An 18,369-nucleotide genomic window follows, 5' to 3' on the forward strand; every position below is an offset into this window, starting at 1 on the left:
TAAACAGAAATAAACCCTTTAACAAAATTAAAAGTAGAATCCACGACTGGATATTAGATAATAACGTCACTTGGTTAGTATCATACACATAGTACTGTTTTTTTTCTTCCTGTTTTTCTCCCTTTCGTTCCCCTAATCTAATTTAATTCTATTTTATTTTTTGAATTACTTTTGTTTATATATTATTTTCTTAAAAATTGTTTTTATTTTAATTAGTTAATTTGGGTAGACAGGAAATGCACACACAGTATTTTTAAAATACCATTGTGCATTGGGTGTTCTTAGCGATTAAGCAGTTGTTATTTCTAATGTTATAATGTATGAATGTATTATCTGCTGAATATATTATTATTATTATTAAAAAATGAATAAACAAAAGCCCACAAAAGGGTACCCTTGTTCGTGAAAGATTTGGCATAATCTAAAAAATAAAAAATGAAAAATGCTGAAACTAGTTACAATTATGAAAATATAGCGCGACAAAAACTGACAAATTGATTACTTGCGTTTTATTTTGCTTTCTCTTTAATTTAATCTGATGTTAATTCAATTTAAAGCTCTGAATTTAAAGCTGTATTTAGAAGTTTTACATGTATAAAGTCTAAATTGGGTTTCATAAGAATATTACGTTAAATAAAGTCAGAATATGGGTTTTAAGTGTCATATTTAGGTTTTTGGAGTAATATCCAAGGTTCTTATGCTCTGATAGAAATATTAATTAATCAATTTTTTATATCTATAAAATTTCGAGAATGTCCAATTTTTATGTTTTGCCTTTATTAAATAAATTGAATTTATTGTTAGGAAATTTAGGGGAAGTGAAGCGTGAACTTTTGGGATTATGTACATATAATAACACTGTTCTAATGTAGTTTTAACTTTTGGTAAGTAGCCAGTCAACTTGTTAATTCGAGTTACATGTGTATGCACTATAGTATTTAATGTATCATGTTTAAACTGCCTGACTATTAGGTTTTCAAAATATATTTGCCTTAAATCCAAAACTTATCATTCTTTAAGAAAAAAATCAGAAGCCTAATAGCGATCTTTACCTAAAATTATTTTTAATATCCACTTTTGCATAATTTCTAGTGGTCTGATAAGAGTTCTTAGAGTTCATTCCCAAACGAGAATGCCAAACGTTAGATGTGGTTGAATTAGGGCATTGTATAGTCTTTATTACACATATTTAAGCTTGCGTGGTAGCACGAATGCTTTTAAGTAAATTTTTCTAATTTTACTGATATCCAAACTAGTTGTAATTTTGCTGCGTTGCTTCTATCAGAGAGCTCCTGTGAGATGGATATAACCATCTTATGTTAGATATAGAAGAATATAGAAGACATCGCCCTATTGATGTTTTGATAAAATATCTATATCCTATATACAAAATACACATAATGCTGTAAATACCCAGAATCATCGGCAATCGAAAAAATGATACTTGTAATCTGTGAAGGGCCTAATTATGTGAGAAAATTAATATTTCAAGGCAATTCATTGAAATAAAATGCAATAAAAGTTCAATAAGGAGAAAACATTGACATCAAATTGGTATCAATATATAAAATCAAAAAAATCAATCAAATCAAATCAAATGGTTTATTGTGTCACTACAAAAAAAATTTTTACTCGTCAAAATATATAAATCGAAAAATTTTACAACTAAATATAAAACATTAATAGTAGATACTACACTCCACATAATCAATTAAAATTTCTATTGAGATGCTATGGCCGACGATCAAAACTGGAAATCAAGAAATTCTTGTACACTATAAAAAGGATTTTTCAATAGGAACCTTTTGATGTGGCATTTGAATTCTTTAAAATTTTTTTCTTTTAGAGAACTAGGCAGCTTGTTAAGCAACTTCACACCAATAAAGTCAGGTCTACTCTGACACTTTCCCAAACGGCAAAACATGGGAACACGGCTAGCCTTGTTTCTGGTGTCATGTGTATGTATGTCCTTATGAGTGAAACTATATTTCCGTTTTTCTTGATGTAAAGAAGGTTTTCTAGGATATATAGACAAGGGAGTGTCAATATTCCCAACCGATGGAAAGAGTTTCGGCAGTCCTCCCTATAGTCCATACTATACAGAATCCTAATGGCCCTTTTCTGAAGATCAAAAACCCTCTGTGCGTGAGCGGATCCTCCCCATACAAGCACACCATAAGCCATAACGTTGTGGAAGATGCCAAAATAAGCGGTTTTCAGGGTAAGAGCAGATTACGCAAGACAAAAACAGTGCTGCCAAGCCTCTTACAAACACTCTCTACAACGCACTTCCCATTTTAATATTGGATCCAGAAAATTACCAAGGAATTTAACAGAGGATGTTTCATCAATGCCAGAGGAGTTTTTTAATGTGAAGGTTATATTTTGGGTTTTCTCCTGGTTCAACAAGAGCCCGTTTCCTAAAAGCCATTCCTCCACCCGCTCTTTAGCCTCAGACAGTTTCAAACCATTAATAATTTCCCTAACGTCATTAAATCTCACTTCCTTGATTTTAAAATCTTCACAACCAAAGCTCGATCTAGAAAGATGAAAAAGGGGGTCAGAATTGCTCGATGGAAGATCTTTTAGAATGGTCGCAAAGAAAGTATTAAACTGCTCAGGGCTTATAATACAATTCAGATCTTTAGATTCATTTGTACGTTTTGTGTTTATGATATTCCACATTGATTTTGTGGGTTTTTTTGATGTTCTAACTGCCTGGTCATTCGATACTCTCTTTACTTCCATTATAGAAACCCTGTATTGGTTTTTCAGGTTTTTATAATATTGCCAATCATTTTCCCTGTCATACCTCTTGCATATCTCCCTTACAAGAGATAATGTCTCTCATTGCCTTAATGTTATCCGTAAACCAGGTTACCTTATTAGGGTCAGTGGATTTTTTTGTGAATGTTTTTTCAGGATATGATCGCTCGAAAGCATCTCTCAGAATTGACATAAAGACCTCAAACTTCTCATCAACAGTAACTTGCTCAGCCAAAACAAAATACCACGAGATTTGTTCAATGATTTTGAAGAAAGTATTAGTACCCCTCAGGGTAATTCAAAAATCACATATAGGCCATATGTGCCTTTTATGGTATGTGCTTTAGATTTATCAATCATTTTAAAATCTGCTATCTGTCCCATATGATCTGAAACATGAAGCTGAACTACTTGAACAAAAAAACATCTTCATAAGAAAATTAACAAAACCATTATCCAAATAAAAACCTCCCCAAGTTGGCTCAGAAAATAGTCTTTTAAATTCATAGCTACCAAGTAAGTCAATAATTCCAAAAGACACGTAGAAGTCACCTATCAAGACAATTTTCCTCTGATGTCCAATTTGACAGACTATGCCCTCGATTGCCTCAAGGAAAGTGCCTAGGTTGCCACTTGGAGCTCTATACAAGCAAACTACAAAGATATTTAAATCACCTATAAATATACCACACACCTCAATACATTTCTCTACATTAAAGTTGTTAAGATTTAAAACACTTACAGAATCATGTGCCTTTCCTACAAAATCGCTGTCCCTCCCCTCCCCTTCTGAATTCAGTTCGACATGTGCGGCAGCGGCATGCTCCCAAACTGAATCCATCGACTCCAAAGGCAGCAACTTCCTCTTCAGAAAGCCAATGCTCAGTCAGACAGAAAACATTAATATTTTTGTCAGTTAAGGCAGCTTTAAGTTGATGAACTTTATTCCTAATTGACTGTACATTATAGTGGAGCAGCTTTAAACTTCGTATGGTTCGTTTTTCGCTGGACCTAATCTGTCTCCAGATACTATTTTCCTCAGGTTTAAAAAATCATTAACGAGTACCCCTTTAGGCCAGAACTTTGGATCAAGAATTTCGGCTTTTTTATCTGTTCGAACACCTAGTTTGAAAGAATTATAGTACCTATTCTTTCTGGTTACGATTATTTCTTACTCGCAACTTGGATATCCATTTAATTTTAAATATGTTTTTAAGTCAAATTAATATCAATATAAAAAAAAATTAAATGAGGTAGAAATAACAAAGCCATTAAGGATCATAATGAAATGATTGAATCAAATTACGTAATAAAATTACAATTTAAATCTGATTTCGGTAGTATTGAAAAATAAAAGGCGATAGAAATGATTTTGAAAAAATCGTTTTATATTCGAGTGCTTTACCATTTTTCTAAAGAATTGCGTAAATTTATTCCAAATTTATTGAAAATTAAAACAAATATAAGAATCTTTTAATTTACAACTTACTGATATTAGACATAAAATAGTTAATCTAACTCTCTTTAATACACAATTTACACCATAAATTTTGTTTTGGCATGATTTTCTATAGAATTTGCCTCAATTTAATTTTTTTTTTCAATATAGTAGAAATCTTAAATTTAGAGTCATTATATTACCGAGCGGGTAAACGTACAGGAAACGTTGTGTAATTAGTAAACGTTTTCTCATAAACCAAGAAAGTTTACAGTAAGAGCAATTAGGACTAAATTACGAAGGGAAGATGAGGTAATAATTATTTCCTAGATTTTCCCCAGTTTTGCTTCTCGCCTAATTTATGATTTTTGTTTCAAAGCCGCGTAAAGTTATAACCGAGACGTAAGGAAAACTTTAGGGTGGAAGTTTCCCTTTATTTTCATCACGTGTTCTTCCGTAAAAACCACATGTGAAAAAGAAACAGAAACATTTAAAAGATAATTAATGAGTTGCTTTAACGTGTCTACGGTAATAAAATATATTTGAATAGAAACCAGGCGCCTGGTCAGACAGATATGTGGGCGCATATTAGAATTTCTGACCATATGTTTAAATAAACAGTTTTTTATTCTCCTGAAGACTTCCTGAAGTTTTGTATAACATAGAATTAAAAAAAAACACCTCTAATATACGTCAAAAGTGTCCGCACCTAAACACGAAAGGTCCCATCAATGAATGTAATTTACTACGCGAACGTTGGCGTTGACATTTTTTTAATAAATTGGGGTTAATTGTCGTATAGTAAAATCAGCCTTTAATTATTATCTAAAGGTTGTGTCATGAATGGGCGACCCACGCTGCGATTTTGTAAGCCAATTGTTGGTTTAGAAATGTTCGTTTCAATTAAGTCTATTAAGTTGGAAAATTTAAAACAATATTGATATTTTATATTATATCTGGTTTTGTATTAGATCTTTGGTTTTTCTAGTAGCAAATGTAAAAAAGAATTAAATTTCTTTGAAAAAACTTTTATAGAACTTTCGTGTGATATCAACGCTTTGTAAAATATAGAGAAATTACATTTCGAAGAAGTTAAATAGCAGCAACATGGACTAAAATAAAACATTATTGTAAAGGCAACAGTTTGCACGTTGTCCAGGAGTTAAATTGCTATAAGGTGATTAATGCCTTGTAGAGGCAACCTGGATATATTTAGTGTGATATCTGCATTGCTATTGATCCCATGATATTTTTGTTAGGATCAAAAGGAAAGAAAATTGTAATTCTTTAAGGAAACGTTCATAAGGCAATCTTGTCAGAACTTCTATAAACATAATGTTTGTTGTATTATTAAAATATTTCAGCTAGTTGTCACAAACATTGTCCTTAACCACCATAATCCAAAAGAGTTAGTATTTCAAAAACTTTTAATCAAATTATTTTGAGCTATTAAGATCATTTGCTAAAAATACTTTTCTTACAATTAGAATTCAACAATCTCCTCGGACACCCTTACCCAAAAAGGCCAGTATTTAAAAAAACTTTTAATAAAATGAAATTGAATTATTAAGACCATTTATAAAAAATACTTCTTGAAATATCATGCTTTTTGTTTTATGAGATTATTCCGGCTGGTCTTTTAGATATCGGAGTTTAAAGTGACTGCTTTTGAAGATCAAACATTCTCCACAGACATCACTACCTGTTACAAGTTACTCAACAGGAGAAGATTGTTGAGGGTATACAATGAATGTACATGTTTTAAATACCCGTATTAATCTATGAATAAAACAACCTGTCAATGATCTGCTATATTTTCAAAACTATGATATTTTGCCATATAGAAGGTGATTAACAAAAAACAGTAATATCCTAAGTGCCTGAAATAATTAATTATTAAATTCCTTCCTAGGCATTTGAGACTTTTAAGTGTTTTCCCAGTCAACTTTAGACATTTGAATCAGTTTGAGTGCCTAGGGATATAAATTAGTAAGTAATTTTGGGTTGCTTATAAGCATATGAGTGCCTGGAATAATTATTTAAATACTCTTAAGCATCTTGCAGGTGGTTATAGGTTTTTAGGCATGTCAGTTAGTTTGAATCCCTGGCTAAACCTTTTAAATGCTTTTTAAGCCTCTTCCAGGCATTCGATGTATTTTAAGTGCCTGGAATAAAACTCATGAGCCTCTTATAGGCTTTTAGTGTCTGGAATAATTCTTTAAGTACTCTTAAGCCTTTTCCAGACTTAAAAGGTAATTAAATAGTAATGAAATAAACTCTCTAAAGTCAGAGCTCTAAAATTTATTAAATTAGTCAGAGGATTACACGTGTTTCACCCATACTAGGCATTATCAGATCCACTGTAAAAAGAAACAGAAACAATAACTTACCAGCTAAACCTAATTTACACTAAAAATACAAGCTAGTTCCTACCTTGTATATTCACTAATAAAAATAACGAAAAAAGAATCGAAGAACAACACTACATGATACAAGTCAAGGGGTAGAAATTAAGTTAAAATTGGTAAAATCGGACGGAAACTAGTTACTACATATAAAACTGTATAAACAGACAATTGAGGTTAGGTTGAAAAGCAATATCAATAAATTAAGAACAAATTAAAAAAAATTGTCGAGTTTAGGAATCGAACCCAGGATCTCAGTGTCATAGGAAGATAATGCTAAGGTTTATGCTAAACCGTGTCGGTGTATGCAGTCATTTTATTTTATTTAAGGAGTATCTGAAGGTAAGGTCAAATTGTTAAAAATCAAGTTCAAAATTAAAAATGTCGTTGACGCAGTTGAGTTCTGGACTTTTTTTGGCTTTTGTTATTTCTAATTTCCCAAGAGGGTCCAACTTTCTACTCTTAGGGCACTCATGCAATACTCTCACATTCTCACGTATAGTAACAGAATGTCCCATAGATAGTAGATGATTAGCAAAAGTCGATTTCGTTTCGGTGAAGTCAAATTTCCTATGTTTGTTGCAATTTTTAAAAGGTAATAGATGATGCTTAAGGTCCACATTATATAAACTTAAAATTGGCAAGTTATAACATTAAACAAAAGATCCACAGTATCACAGAAAATTAATTAAAATTTTACTCCAATGATGACATGTTTTGCCTCAAGGCCAATATTTAAAAAACTTTTAATCAAATTAGTTTGAACTATTAAGAACATTTCTTCACAATACTCCTACGAGTATAAGGCTTTTTGCTTTATGAGAATATTCCAGATAGTGTTTTAAATATCGAACTTTTAAATGAATGCTCAACTTGAAGATCAAACATTCTCCTCGGATACCACTACCCAAAAAGGCCAATAATTAAAAAATCTTTAAACAAATTAATTTAAGCTATTAAGGAATATAACGCTTTTTGTTTTATGAGAATATTGTAGCTAATTTTTTAGATAGCGAACTCTGAAGTGAGTGCTCACCTTGAAGAACATTCTCCTCGGATACAACTACAAAAAAGAACCAATATTTAGGAATTAAATTTTCAAGAAGTGATTAATGTCTTGCAGGGACAATCTCTATATTTTATGTGAAATCTCCCTTGCTACTGATCAAATAAAATTTTACTGCCTACTTAGTTAAGATTTCAAAGTGAATTTAGCTGAATTATCGCACTCTCGATGACACATTTCGAGCTTTTGATGATGAAAATTGTACTGTATTGGTGTTACTGAAGTTCAGTAAAGCGTTTGATACTATTAACTATTTAACTCGATTAGCAGTTTGTGGTGATTTACTTTACTAAACCTTTGCAGGATAGCGCTTTAGGAAAATTATTGCTTAAAATAAGAAACAAATGACTGCTTTAATAATCGTGTTTAACAATATTGCTGCAAAACTTCATTGAGATGATCAATCAGTCTATTGAAACTAAAAAAGTCCAATGTTTTTTAACTTCTTCACTCCTTTAATGATACTGAAAGGTATTGACGATTTAACAAAAAAATTACGACAACTAAATAGATCATTGATACAGTTCTTTACAACATTACAATATATGAAAACAAATAATAGATCAGCAAAGATTGGAAAACCTTCGAATATGAAGCGATGCCAATGCGCACCACACTATTAGGGATAGCACTGGAAAAAAAAAAACGACGTGAGACATTATTTGCCTACTGTGCAGCCTTGGGCCTAAATATACTTAATGTGGGGGACGAGCCTACATTCGTTAACGTACACTCAGAGAAGTAATTGATCTAACCCTAGGCAAGGAATGCATCTGTGACCTTATGACAAATGATGGTCACGTACCTGACAAACCCAGTTTTTCAGATCATAAGTATATAAGATTCGAACTCTGCGGATAAACTTCAAAGATTTACAGGAATCTTAGGAAAAGGGACCCAGACGGAAATCCCACTGGAGTCATTCTAGTATCAAAAGACACTAGGACGGAACCTGAAACTGCCCAACGTCCAGGCTAAAAACAATCTAGAGCTCGAAGTGCTGACAGAGTCAGTATTACAGAGGCTATTAGAGATGCATTCGAGAAATCATGTCATCTAAGTAAACCATGTCAGGCTGGGAACACCTCCTGGTGGAACTGAGTGAGCTTAGGCGGACAGTAAAAAAACCCTTCAACAGAGCAAAGAAAACTGAAGAGTGGTACCAGAATATGCATGACTCCACAAGGCAATAGTCAGAGAACCACAACAGATCTTTAGTTCTAATGGAAAATATACGATAACCGAGAAGGCAACGTTTAGTTTAATGTTGAACACACACATCTCGGGATCGAAAATTCTCCAATCAACACAGTTCCAATATCCGTCTTCTGTTATTCCAAACAAGAACAAAAGGGAGAACTAGAAACTGGTAAAAGAGGTTGTAACCTAAGGAGAAAGTGAAAGGGGCGATAGACACCTTCAAATCATTTAAGTCTCCTGGAATAACTGGTATGTCGTCAGTACCCATCATGCTACAGCAGGACAAAGAACTGCGATGCTACCACGTTATGCAAAATAATAAGGGCCAGCTTAGCCGGCGCACACACCAGGAGTTGGAAGGTAGTATTCCTACCAAAAGTGGGACTTCTTACATCTGTCTTACATCATTCCGCCTGAAAACAGACAAAAAGCTTATAAAAAGGTACATCAGAGACGATGTTCTATAGATTAGCCCTCTACATCGATACCAATATGCCTACCAAATAGGTAAATATTATGAACAAGCGATCCACGAGATAACCAGGGAGTCGAGCAATCTTTGTAAAACAAAGAAATTGCCCTAGGAGCCTTCTTAGACATTGAGGAAGCATTTGACAACACGTCATATGACTCAGTCAATCATGCCACAGCTGCACGAGGTATACATTCTATGATAGGTGGTGGCGACGAGCGTATGCTAAGTCATAAGTAGGTGACAGCGAGGCTCAATAGCACTACGGTAAAAGTCAAGGAGTGGAGGGAAACACCGCAGGGGGGGAAGTTCCCTCAGCGCCGCTGTAATACCTTATGTCGGGTATCCTGCTGACAGAACTGGAGAGACAGCATATCTTCGCTACGGGTTATTCATTGACTGTTTATTGTAGATACCTAAGATACGACTAAGTAAGACTAAAGACCGCATTAATCATCAGTCGGCAGCTATCAACTGACGCAGAAATTAATTGATCTTTAGTTAGCAATTGAGTTATAGAACTATTGCTCTTAGAACTTTTAAGTAAGCTGTATTATCTTCCAAGAAAGGACTACTTAACAAAGTATTATATTGTATAGTCATGAACATTTTTAAATATACACTGCCGGTAAACTGGGATCTTAACTGCAAAAGTAGGAAATCGGGTAATAGGGGAAGCATTATCAATCTATCCTTGTCTCGATGCTTTGCCTTTGTTGTTAAATGTTTATTGTAGATATCAAAGATATGATCAAGTAATATTGAATGAAATAATATATCAACCACAAGATCTCTATTAGCATGTAGTACATGTCCAATAACTATCCAATCATCACTTGTTAAATCATGTTCAACCAAACGATCTCAAAGTGTGAAGCTCATCAATAACTTGTATATTCCTCGAAATGTATCAGTGAGGGTATTCACTGTTTACAATAGTCACTTTTGGAAGTTTGTGCGTCACTGTGCTACTTATTTTTAAGCCGACGACTCTCGGGTTGACTTTTCTTTCCCTGTTAATAATCTGGAGCATGCCATTGAAGTCATTAATATGGATCTTGATGTTATTGCACAGCTGTCTGCTGAGCATTCTCTAACATGAAATTCTACCAAATCTGTAGTCATGATTTTTGGTAACAAAAAAACTAATGAAAGAGAATAGGCGGCTAATCATGAATAATGAACAAATCAAAATTACTTACACAAAACACACAAAGAGCCTATAAAGCATTAAAACTGATTATTTCTCAGTTCAGTTATTGTGCACCTGTTTCCGGGCTTTAATTTGCCTTGATGTAGATTTATACAACATATGTAACCTATACAATCCTCTGCCAAATTATATCAAGGCCTTTAAATATGTTCGACTTAAAAAGAAATTAAATATCTGTTACTAAATAACATTGTATAATTCACAGGACACAAATGTAAAATACGCCGGTCTAAGTGCAAGAGATCTGAAATTTGCCAATGATACTGCATTGATATTGTTTTCTAATGATCCTTGGTAAAAGCAACAAATTAATTGTTTAATACTTCCTATGACACTAATAGAAAAATCAGGTGAAAGGTGTCTGTCTTCGGCAAATGACTAAACAAGTAACCAACAGTATGTGGCGCCTACCTCCAGGCTATTATTTGGTATACATTGTTACTGCGGAATATTGAATACTAATAAGCGTGTATAGAAGAAAATCGAAAATTAACTTTTGTATAAAAAGTCCCTTCACGCTAATGGTTATGTAAAATAACTTGAAGTTATCATTATTCTTCTATTTGCGCCTCGTTCGCGATATTTGAAGAAAAAACTCACCGTAATTAAACGAGTCGTGGAATTATTAGTGGCAGGACGAATTCTTATCATTGAAACTAATTTCTGTTTATTTAGTTGCTGTATTAAATAAATCGAGTCCATCTATTGCCGTAAAGATAATCAGCAGTTATTCGTTATTGAATAATTCATGAATTAATGGCCAGTGACGTTCAAAAAGCAACTATGATAATGTTTTAATAAATCAGTTGTTTTTTTTAAGTGTTTTGAATATACGCTGTTCTAAAGTGATCTGTATTAAAGGTTTATTCTCAACAAAGAAAAAACAGTATTTATAACGAGTTGTTTTCGTAAGACAGTGTGTCGAAGAAAGACAATTTTATCAGCAAGATTGTGTCTTTACTACTCTTTAGTAATCTTTAAATTTAAAGATTATTACAAGATTTTTCAATTAAATCAGTTAAGAAAGTGAAGCCAGTATTTTCTGACGTATTTGAATATAAGTCATTTGGAAGGGCATTAAAAAATTTGTGTCGAACAAAGACGAACTTATGGACAAACTAGTGCATTAAAAAGAAATTGATCACTCAGTAATATGCCTATCAATGTGAAAATTTATTTCAGTAAATTTTACGGTAGGAAGGGGGAAGTTTATTGTAGGAATATTTTGAAGAAAATCAGCATCATGTTAGTTTATGGATGATCTCTAAACGATTTAGGAAGAAAATAACTTTTTTTAGGAGATATACGTATTTGCCACCATTTTCTTAAGAAATTAAGGCAAATGAATTAAAAAATCGAAAAAAATTCTTACAATTTAGAGCCAAATTACTAAATGCTAAAATACTCAAACTCCTCTCTCTCTAATGCACTATTTTGACCATAACTCTATTTTTGTTTAAGAGGTAAAAGGTCTTGCAAAGGTCACCTTCAAAAAAATTTATTTCTAGTGCTATTTCAGTTTTTTTTTGTAGACATCTGAAGTCAGCTGATCCTTTAAAAAAGAGAGGGCGGAAAAATAAGTCATCACATACTCAAAGGGATCTTTCAATGCCACTCTCTTACTATATGCAGAATGGCTTCACACAAGAATAGCTAGGGAAAGTCGAGAAGCGAAGCACCCATGATAGGTTACCGACACAGATCATGAAAAGGTTCCTTGTAAGATATACGACACTGGACAGTTTTTACCACAATTATTTACATGCTCTGTCAAGTCATACCAAAGCTTACTGCAAGGTATTTAACAGGAACTTCCAGAGATTAATTTTTTGAGTCTTAGAAGAATCTAACCAAACCAAGACTCCAGCCTATCACAAGTATCTGACCCATCAATATTCATATCTCTTTTATAAGAGAAAGAGATCGTGGTATCATTAGTAAGGAGAATAAATTCTGCACAATGTACTGCAATAACTGATATAGATGAGAAACAGGGTGGGACTCCTGCGCAACACCATGAAGTAGCTGCTTGGTTGCTGATTTTTGACCAAAATCGCTCAAGTGGGATTGAATCAGGTTAATACTATCTGGATGAAAATAATAGAATTTTAGTTTCTGTAAAGGAATATGATGGGAGATCAGTCAAATGCCTTTGTTAGATCGAAAAATTAGATCATATCAAAACTTTACTAGTTTCTAGTTATTCATTTAATTTTCTCCTAAAGATGTTAGCGAAACACGTGTTAAGAATGAAATAAAGAGTTTTGGTTCCAAGAAAGGTTCCAACCATAGGACTAAAAGTATCTGAATTACACTAAAAACCCCAAAAAATATGAGTTGCTAGTGACCTCGTAGCAACAGTGGTCGATCCACCATTACAAAAACCAAACTAATTTTGAATAAATTGCATATTTGTTATTAATTTTTTTTTCTAAAATTAAAATAAAATAGGCCTGTAGTATGATGGTTTATTCATGGAGACCTTGTTGCCATTTTGCGGTGACCATTAGAGGTAAGCCTTGACAACATTGAATTGCAGTATGCGGACTTCTCTACAAGCAAATAGTCCCACCCCAAGAGAAGTTCCAGTGGACACATTCAACCAAGTTATATAATTTAAAAAGGCAATATGCATTCATCAAAAAGGGATCTGCATGTCATTCTTGAAATGCTCCTCATATATTTTATATTAAATTGGAGGATCATGGTCCAAAAAGGATGAAAAGTCCAGAAAATCCACCAGTAACCAAAAGCAAAATTGCTGAAGACGTTGTCCAGACATGCACCTTTGCTGGTATTAAAATTTACAATTTTTTGACAAGTGATAAGAACGAATTACAAATGTGAACCATGGTTGTATGCAATCTATGCTTATCGTATGCAATTAATTAATTTGCTAATAAAACCAGAATTTAAATATGATTTAGACAGTAATGATGTAATGAAATGATAAAAAAAATTAAAAATCAAAATTTTCTCAATTTAGAATCACAATGAAATTATGCTCATCGTATGGAATTTTCAAAAAGAGAGATAAAAAAATCCTGAAAATTATCTTCGCATCTCACTTGCACCGGTTTTATCAAAGCCAATAGAGGTATCTTTTAGTAGTAAAATTTCAAACTTGCTTGAAAAACATAACCTTCTGTATCCATTGCAGTTTAGGCTTAGGAAAAATCGGTCTACTAGTGATGCCCTTGTGGAGTTGGTTAGTCACATAATCGTACACTTTAAAAAGAGTAAGCTTATCACTGCAATTTTCCGTGATCCTTCAAAGGCTTCTGACAGTGTATCAGAGGTAATGTCTCAAGACTTATTGACTCATTATTTTCTGGCAGAACTCAAATGATTGAACATTTGAATAAGATCTCATCACAAGGGTGTTACAGGGATCCTTCGGCTCATTTGTCAAGGTTCAAAGTCATCCAGTATGCTGATGATACCACTTTCCTCTTTAAGTAGCTGCGGCTTTAATAACTGATGATCTTTAAACATGGTTTGCAGATAATAATTTATGTCTCGACATAAAGAAAACTGAGCATGTCCCCTTTTCCTTAAAAAAATGTATGACAGAAGACTTACTTGGAAGGAACATATTAATAAGTTTTCAAAAAATTGCTTCTACTACGACTCCAGAATGGCTCCCCTTAAAATCAGCCAAACTGCATGTATGGGTCTTTTTCATTCAATAGTAGGGTGGGTTCAAGTCAATTGATGATTATTGACAACCTGTTGTATATAAAAACACCATTCTGAATCTGGTACGGTTGGAGGTAAACATGATCCATGATATTCGACACAGCAGTTTCTTGTTTCTTGTTTTACAGAGTTTTCCACTTTAAATGTTTAAAAATAATATAAAATGTCTGTCCCCATAATCAATCTCGAAAAATTTTATTCACATTTATCCTCATAGCCTTAATTTCTTTATTATATTATATAGCCCTCACACTGCTTAGGTATATGAATTTCTGTGGTTCGAGTCGTGGTTCAAGGTCTTCTGGGGAATATTTTTAATGAACCATATTAAGTAATTTAATCAGTTTCAAGATAACTCAGGCCGTAATGAATAAATAAAATAAGGTAGAAATGACGAAAAGTGAAACATATTAGACCCAAGTACCATTGAAGATTGCAATGAGATGAGCTTTCTCGTTTGACCGATACTACCTAAGAAAATTAATATTCCAAGACTTTTTAGGATGAAATGACGTACGATAAAAACTAATAATCATTTGCTTACCAAGTCTCTATTAACACAGGGTGTCATAAGAACGTAATCCATGACATCAAAGGTCACTGAATATATAATGATCAACTTAAAATTCTTAATCACTCACTTACAGCATAGAAACTGGCAAAACAATTAAGGCTAAAATTATGAATGAAAACAAAATGAGGTAATATTAAAACGAGAAATAAAAAAATTCTTTTACTATCGACGGGCGTAAGGTGGGCTTGAAGCAATGGCTCGGTTCACCTACTCGGTACCTTGAATACGAACGTAAATAAGCAACCGGAGTGATTTTTTCCGCGATTCGACGTTACCCAATAGGCAACAGATGGTCGTAACTTTGATACCTGCACGTGAAAATGATAAATTACTTACTGGAACAATAATCTTCGCGTTTGTTGTAGTAAAAACACCCCCACATCTTTTAAACACTTTATATATGTACATTCGACCATTAGGGTTTTTATTTAAACGACAAAACTGTTTTGTATGTGTTACGTGAATGTAAAAAATGCTACTCTGAGCGTAAAAGTTAAACGTATCGTGTTCGTGGGAAATTTGCTGCTACATAAGCGAATTTTGTTGAATACAGGGATGGATGAGGAAATTTTATAAAAAATCATCAAGGTCTCAAAAAAATTTGTATATAAAAATTGTATGTATGTCACTCACTTCCTTTTTTGAGATTAGAATTAAAATGTTGATATATGAATGGGGTTAGAATATTAACCGCATGTCAATCTGATTTTCGTGAGAAACACAGCGCTACCAGACCTTTACTAACCCTATTCTTTTGGATTTTATTAGATACTTTTTGGATTTTCGATACCATAGAATATCAACTGTTATTAACTAAATTTATATATTATGGTCTTGGGGATGCCGCTCTACGATTATTTCAAGTTACCTTAATAATAGAAAACAAACTTTGTATGCAAAGGCTTAAGTTTTGAAGTTGAAATACTTAATCAAGGTGTCCTCCATCAGGACAGTGTAGGTACGTCCTTTTTCGTTTTGTATGTATACAGCAGACTTTTCTCTCAATTTCTGCAATAGCCATAAATATGCGAATGACATGCAAGTTTATTACTGTTTGAATCCTACTAAGATCTATGACATATACACAATTTTACTTAACACGTACACAATACAAGAATTTGTGTATGTGTTAAGTAACTCAAGTCCGATGATGGGAAGAACACTTGCCGAAATGCATCACTCTTGAAATTAGAGGATTAGCATTTTATTTGTGGAGAAAAGACTTCCCCTACTAACTTTTCAATATTATATTGACTTTGACATGTAGGGACATGAACACTGGTTTGCACATCATCCATAATGTTTTCATAGCTCATAGACTTGTCTTCAAAGAAAACAAAACTTAATGTTATTTGGTAAATCTAAGAAAACTGTTTTGAACCATCAGCGTTTTGCATTGATTTTAAATGGCATGTTGCACAGTTAGACAGTTGCAAGAACTTGAGTGTTATCAGGAGTTTTGGAGAACTTAGATTATTGTATAGGCCTAGAGAAGCATTTGATACACCAACTAGATTCAGTTTGTGTAAACCATTAGTATTATCCCATTTGAATTAATGTAATATTGTTTATATATGCCTTGTTTAACTCAGCATGATTCATTTGTCTTTGCAGAAAATTTAAAATGCATGCTTGAGGTTTAGTTATGGTGTTGGTAAGTTTGATTATAATTCGGATGGCTTATTATAAGAGAACGTTACCAGTTACAACAAACTAATTTGCCAGAGTACCTAAAATTTTGACTTAAGTATAGAAAATAGTCTTTTAAGCTCCATGGACAATTCATAAAATAATCATAAAGCAAGAAGGATTAAAAAGTTGTGACGATTGTTACTGCAGTGAAAAAGAAAATGTAGTGATCGGTTCTAACTTTGATTCTTTGACAGGTTGTAGCAATGAAGGCATTAACAGTAAAGAAGTAATGGTCACGAAAGATAATATAGATAATTGTTTGACAGCATCCTCTACTACAGGGGGTAAAAATTAAAAAATATGTAGGTATATAGTGTTAAACACAAGTCATTACCATTAAATTGGTGATTCCATGAACAGCTTCAGGTAGATACATCACCCTATTTTTCTGTTGAGCTTTGTATTGTTGAGTACTATTTTCTGTATAATAAATAAAGTACTTTCTAATAATATACTAATAATAATTATTATTATATAGCGTGTCCATTTAGTACTCCCTTCCTCCATTGTGGCTATATTTTTGAAGCAAAAAAAAAAATTCTTTTTTTCTGTATGGGGATGAAGAAAGCTACATTTTAAAATTGTTTTTACCTATACAGGGTACACAAAAGGTTTGGCGTGGTATAAATTTATATTTTCTTAAATGGAAGGCTTTATATATTATTTGAGTTTTTGAGCCCTTGTAAAATTCTAAGAAATTTGATGTCATGCATGTCATATTTTATGCAAGTAGTTTTTTTTAATTAGAGACAGTTGAAATTTGTTTTTTGTTCCAACTTTAAAAGGCGATAGAGCCATAACTACTTGTCATAGAATAAAATGATGTTTACATTCCTATTCTAACTTTTCAAGATGTGTTTTATAAAAGAAAAAATGTCACTTTTGTCAACAAATGTCAACAAAATTTTATGGTTTAACCTAGCTAAACATGTATGTCATGAGATAGATCTTAAAAAGATAGGATGTGAAAATCGATTTATCCTATAACGAATAGTTATAAATCTATATACAGAAAAAATACTCTAATATAATAAATAATAAGGCTTTAATTGTTTGCTTTTTTATTCATCCAATAAAAGTTAAATTTTATTTAATTAATTATGTTTGAGATAATTAAGGAGAAAAAATTGAAGCTATTACAAATATTCTATTCAGACCATATCAAAATATCTATATCATATCTTGGTATTACGCAAATGATTCTATAGTAGAGTCAAAGTAAGGAAAATCTATAAATACTTATACTATACATAACAAAGTAATGGGTAACTCAAATTTGTATGTGCCTACTTATTTTTACTTTTTGTTCCTTTTATATTCAGAAAAAATATTTTGTTTTTTTGTCCCTATGAACATTTTATTAAAATAAATAGTTTTTCAATATATTTGTTCAAACTGACCTTACCAATTTTCCTAAACAATGGCCATAAATGTGAAAATTTGGGGTCGATTTCAATAAAATTTGATTTAAATGAAAGGGTTTTTAAAGAAAAACAAAAAAAAAATTTGATAAAACTAATGGTTTTTAAATGAAAATATTAATAAAATGAATAGTTTTTGAATAAATTTGTTCCGAGTCAAGGTTGGCTAATTTTCCAGAAAAAGTGGCCACAAGCACGCCAATTTTAGTCGGATTTTGGTAAAATTTGTTTTAATTGAGCGGTTTTTCATTGGAAACAAAAAAGACCCTATGAACATTTTAATAAAATTAATAGTTTTTAAATAAATTTGTTCAAACTCGAAGTTGACCAATTTTCCTAAACAATGGCCATTAATGTGCCAATTTGGGGTCGATTTTAATAAAATTTGGTTTAAATGAAAGGGTTTTTAATGAAGAACAAAAA

At 32.4% G+C, this 18,369-nt stretch overlaps 1 protein-coding gene across 9 annotated transcripts in view; it reads right to left on the reverse strand.

The window, feature by feature from the left end:
• LOC126739372 (caskin-1) overlaps positions 1–18,369 on the reverse strand; it is a 576,780-nt gene that overhangs the window by 87,983 nt on the left and 470,428 nt on the right. The window contains exon 1 of one of the 9 annotated variants that reach the window (XM_050445025.1): positions 15,170–15,296. The exons of the other annotated variants lie outside the window; for them this stretch is intronic. Coding sequence (XP_050300982.1) covers positions 15,170–15,215 — 46 coding nt within the window. The 5' untranslated portion in view covers positions 15,216–15,296. Of the gene's footprint in view, positions 1–15,169; positions 15,297–18,369 lie in introns of those variants that run through there. 9 annotated transcript variants of the gene reach the window in all.

This window comes from Anthonomus grandis, chromosome 8 (genome assembly GCF_022605725.1).
Source record: "Anthonomus grandis grandis chromosome 8, icAntGran1.3, whole genome shotgun sequence".
In the NCBI taxonomy this organism is placed as follows: domain Eukaryota; kingdom Metazoa; phylum Arthropoda; class Insecta; order Coleoptera; family Curculionidae; genus Anthonomus; species Anthonomus grandis.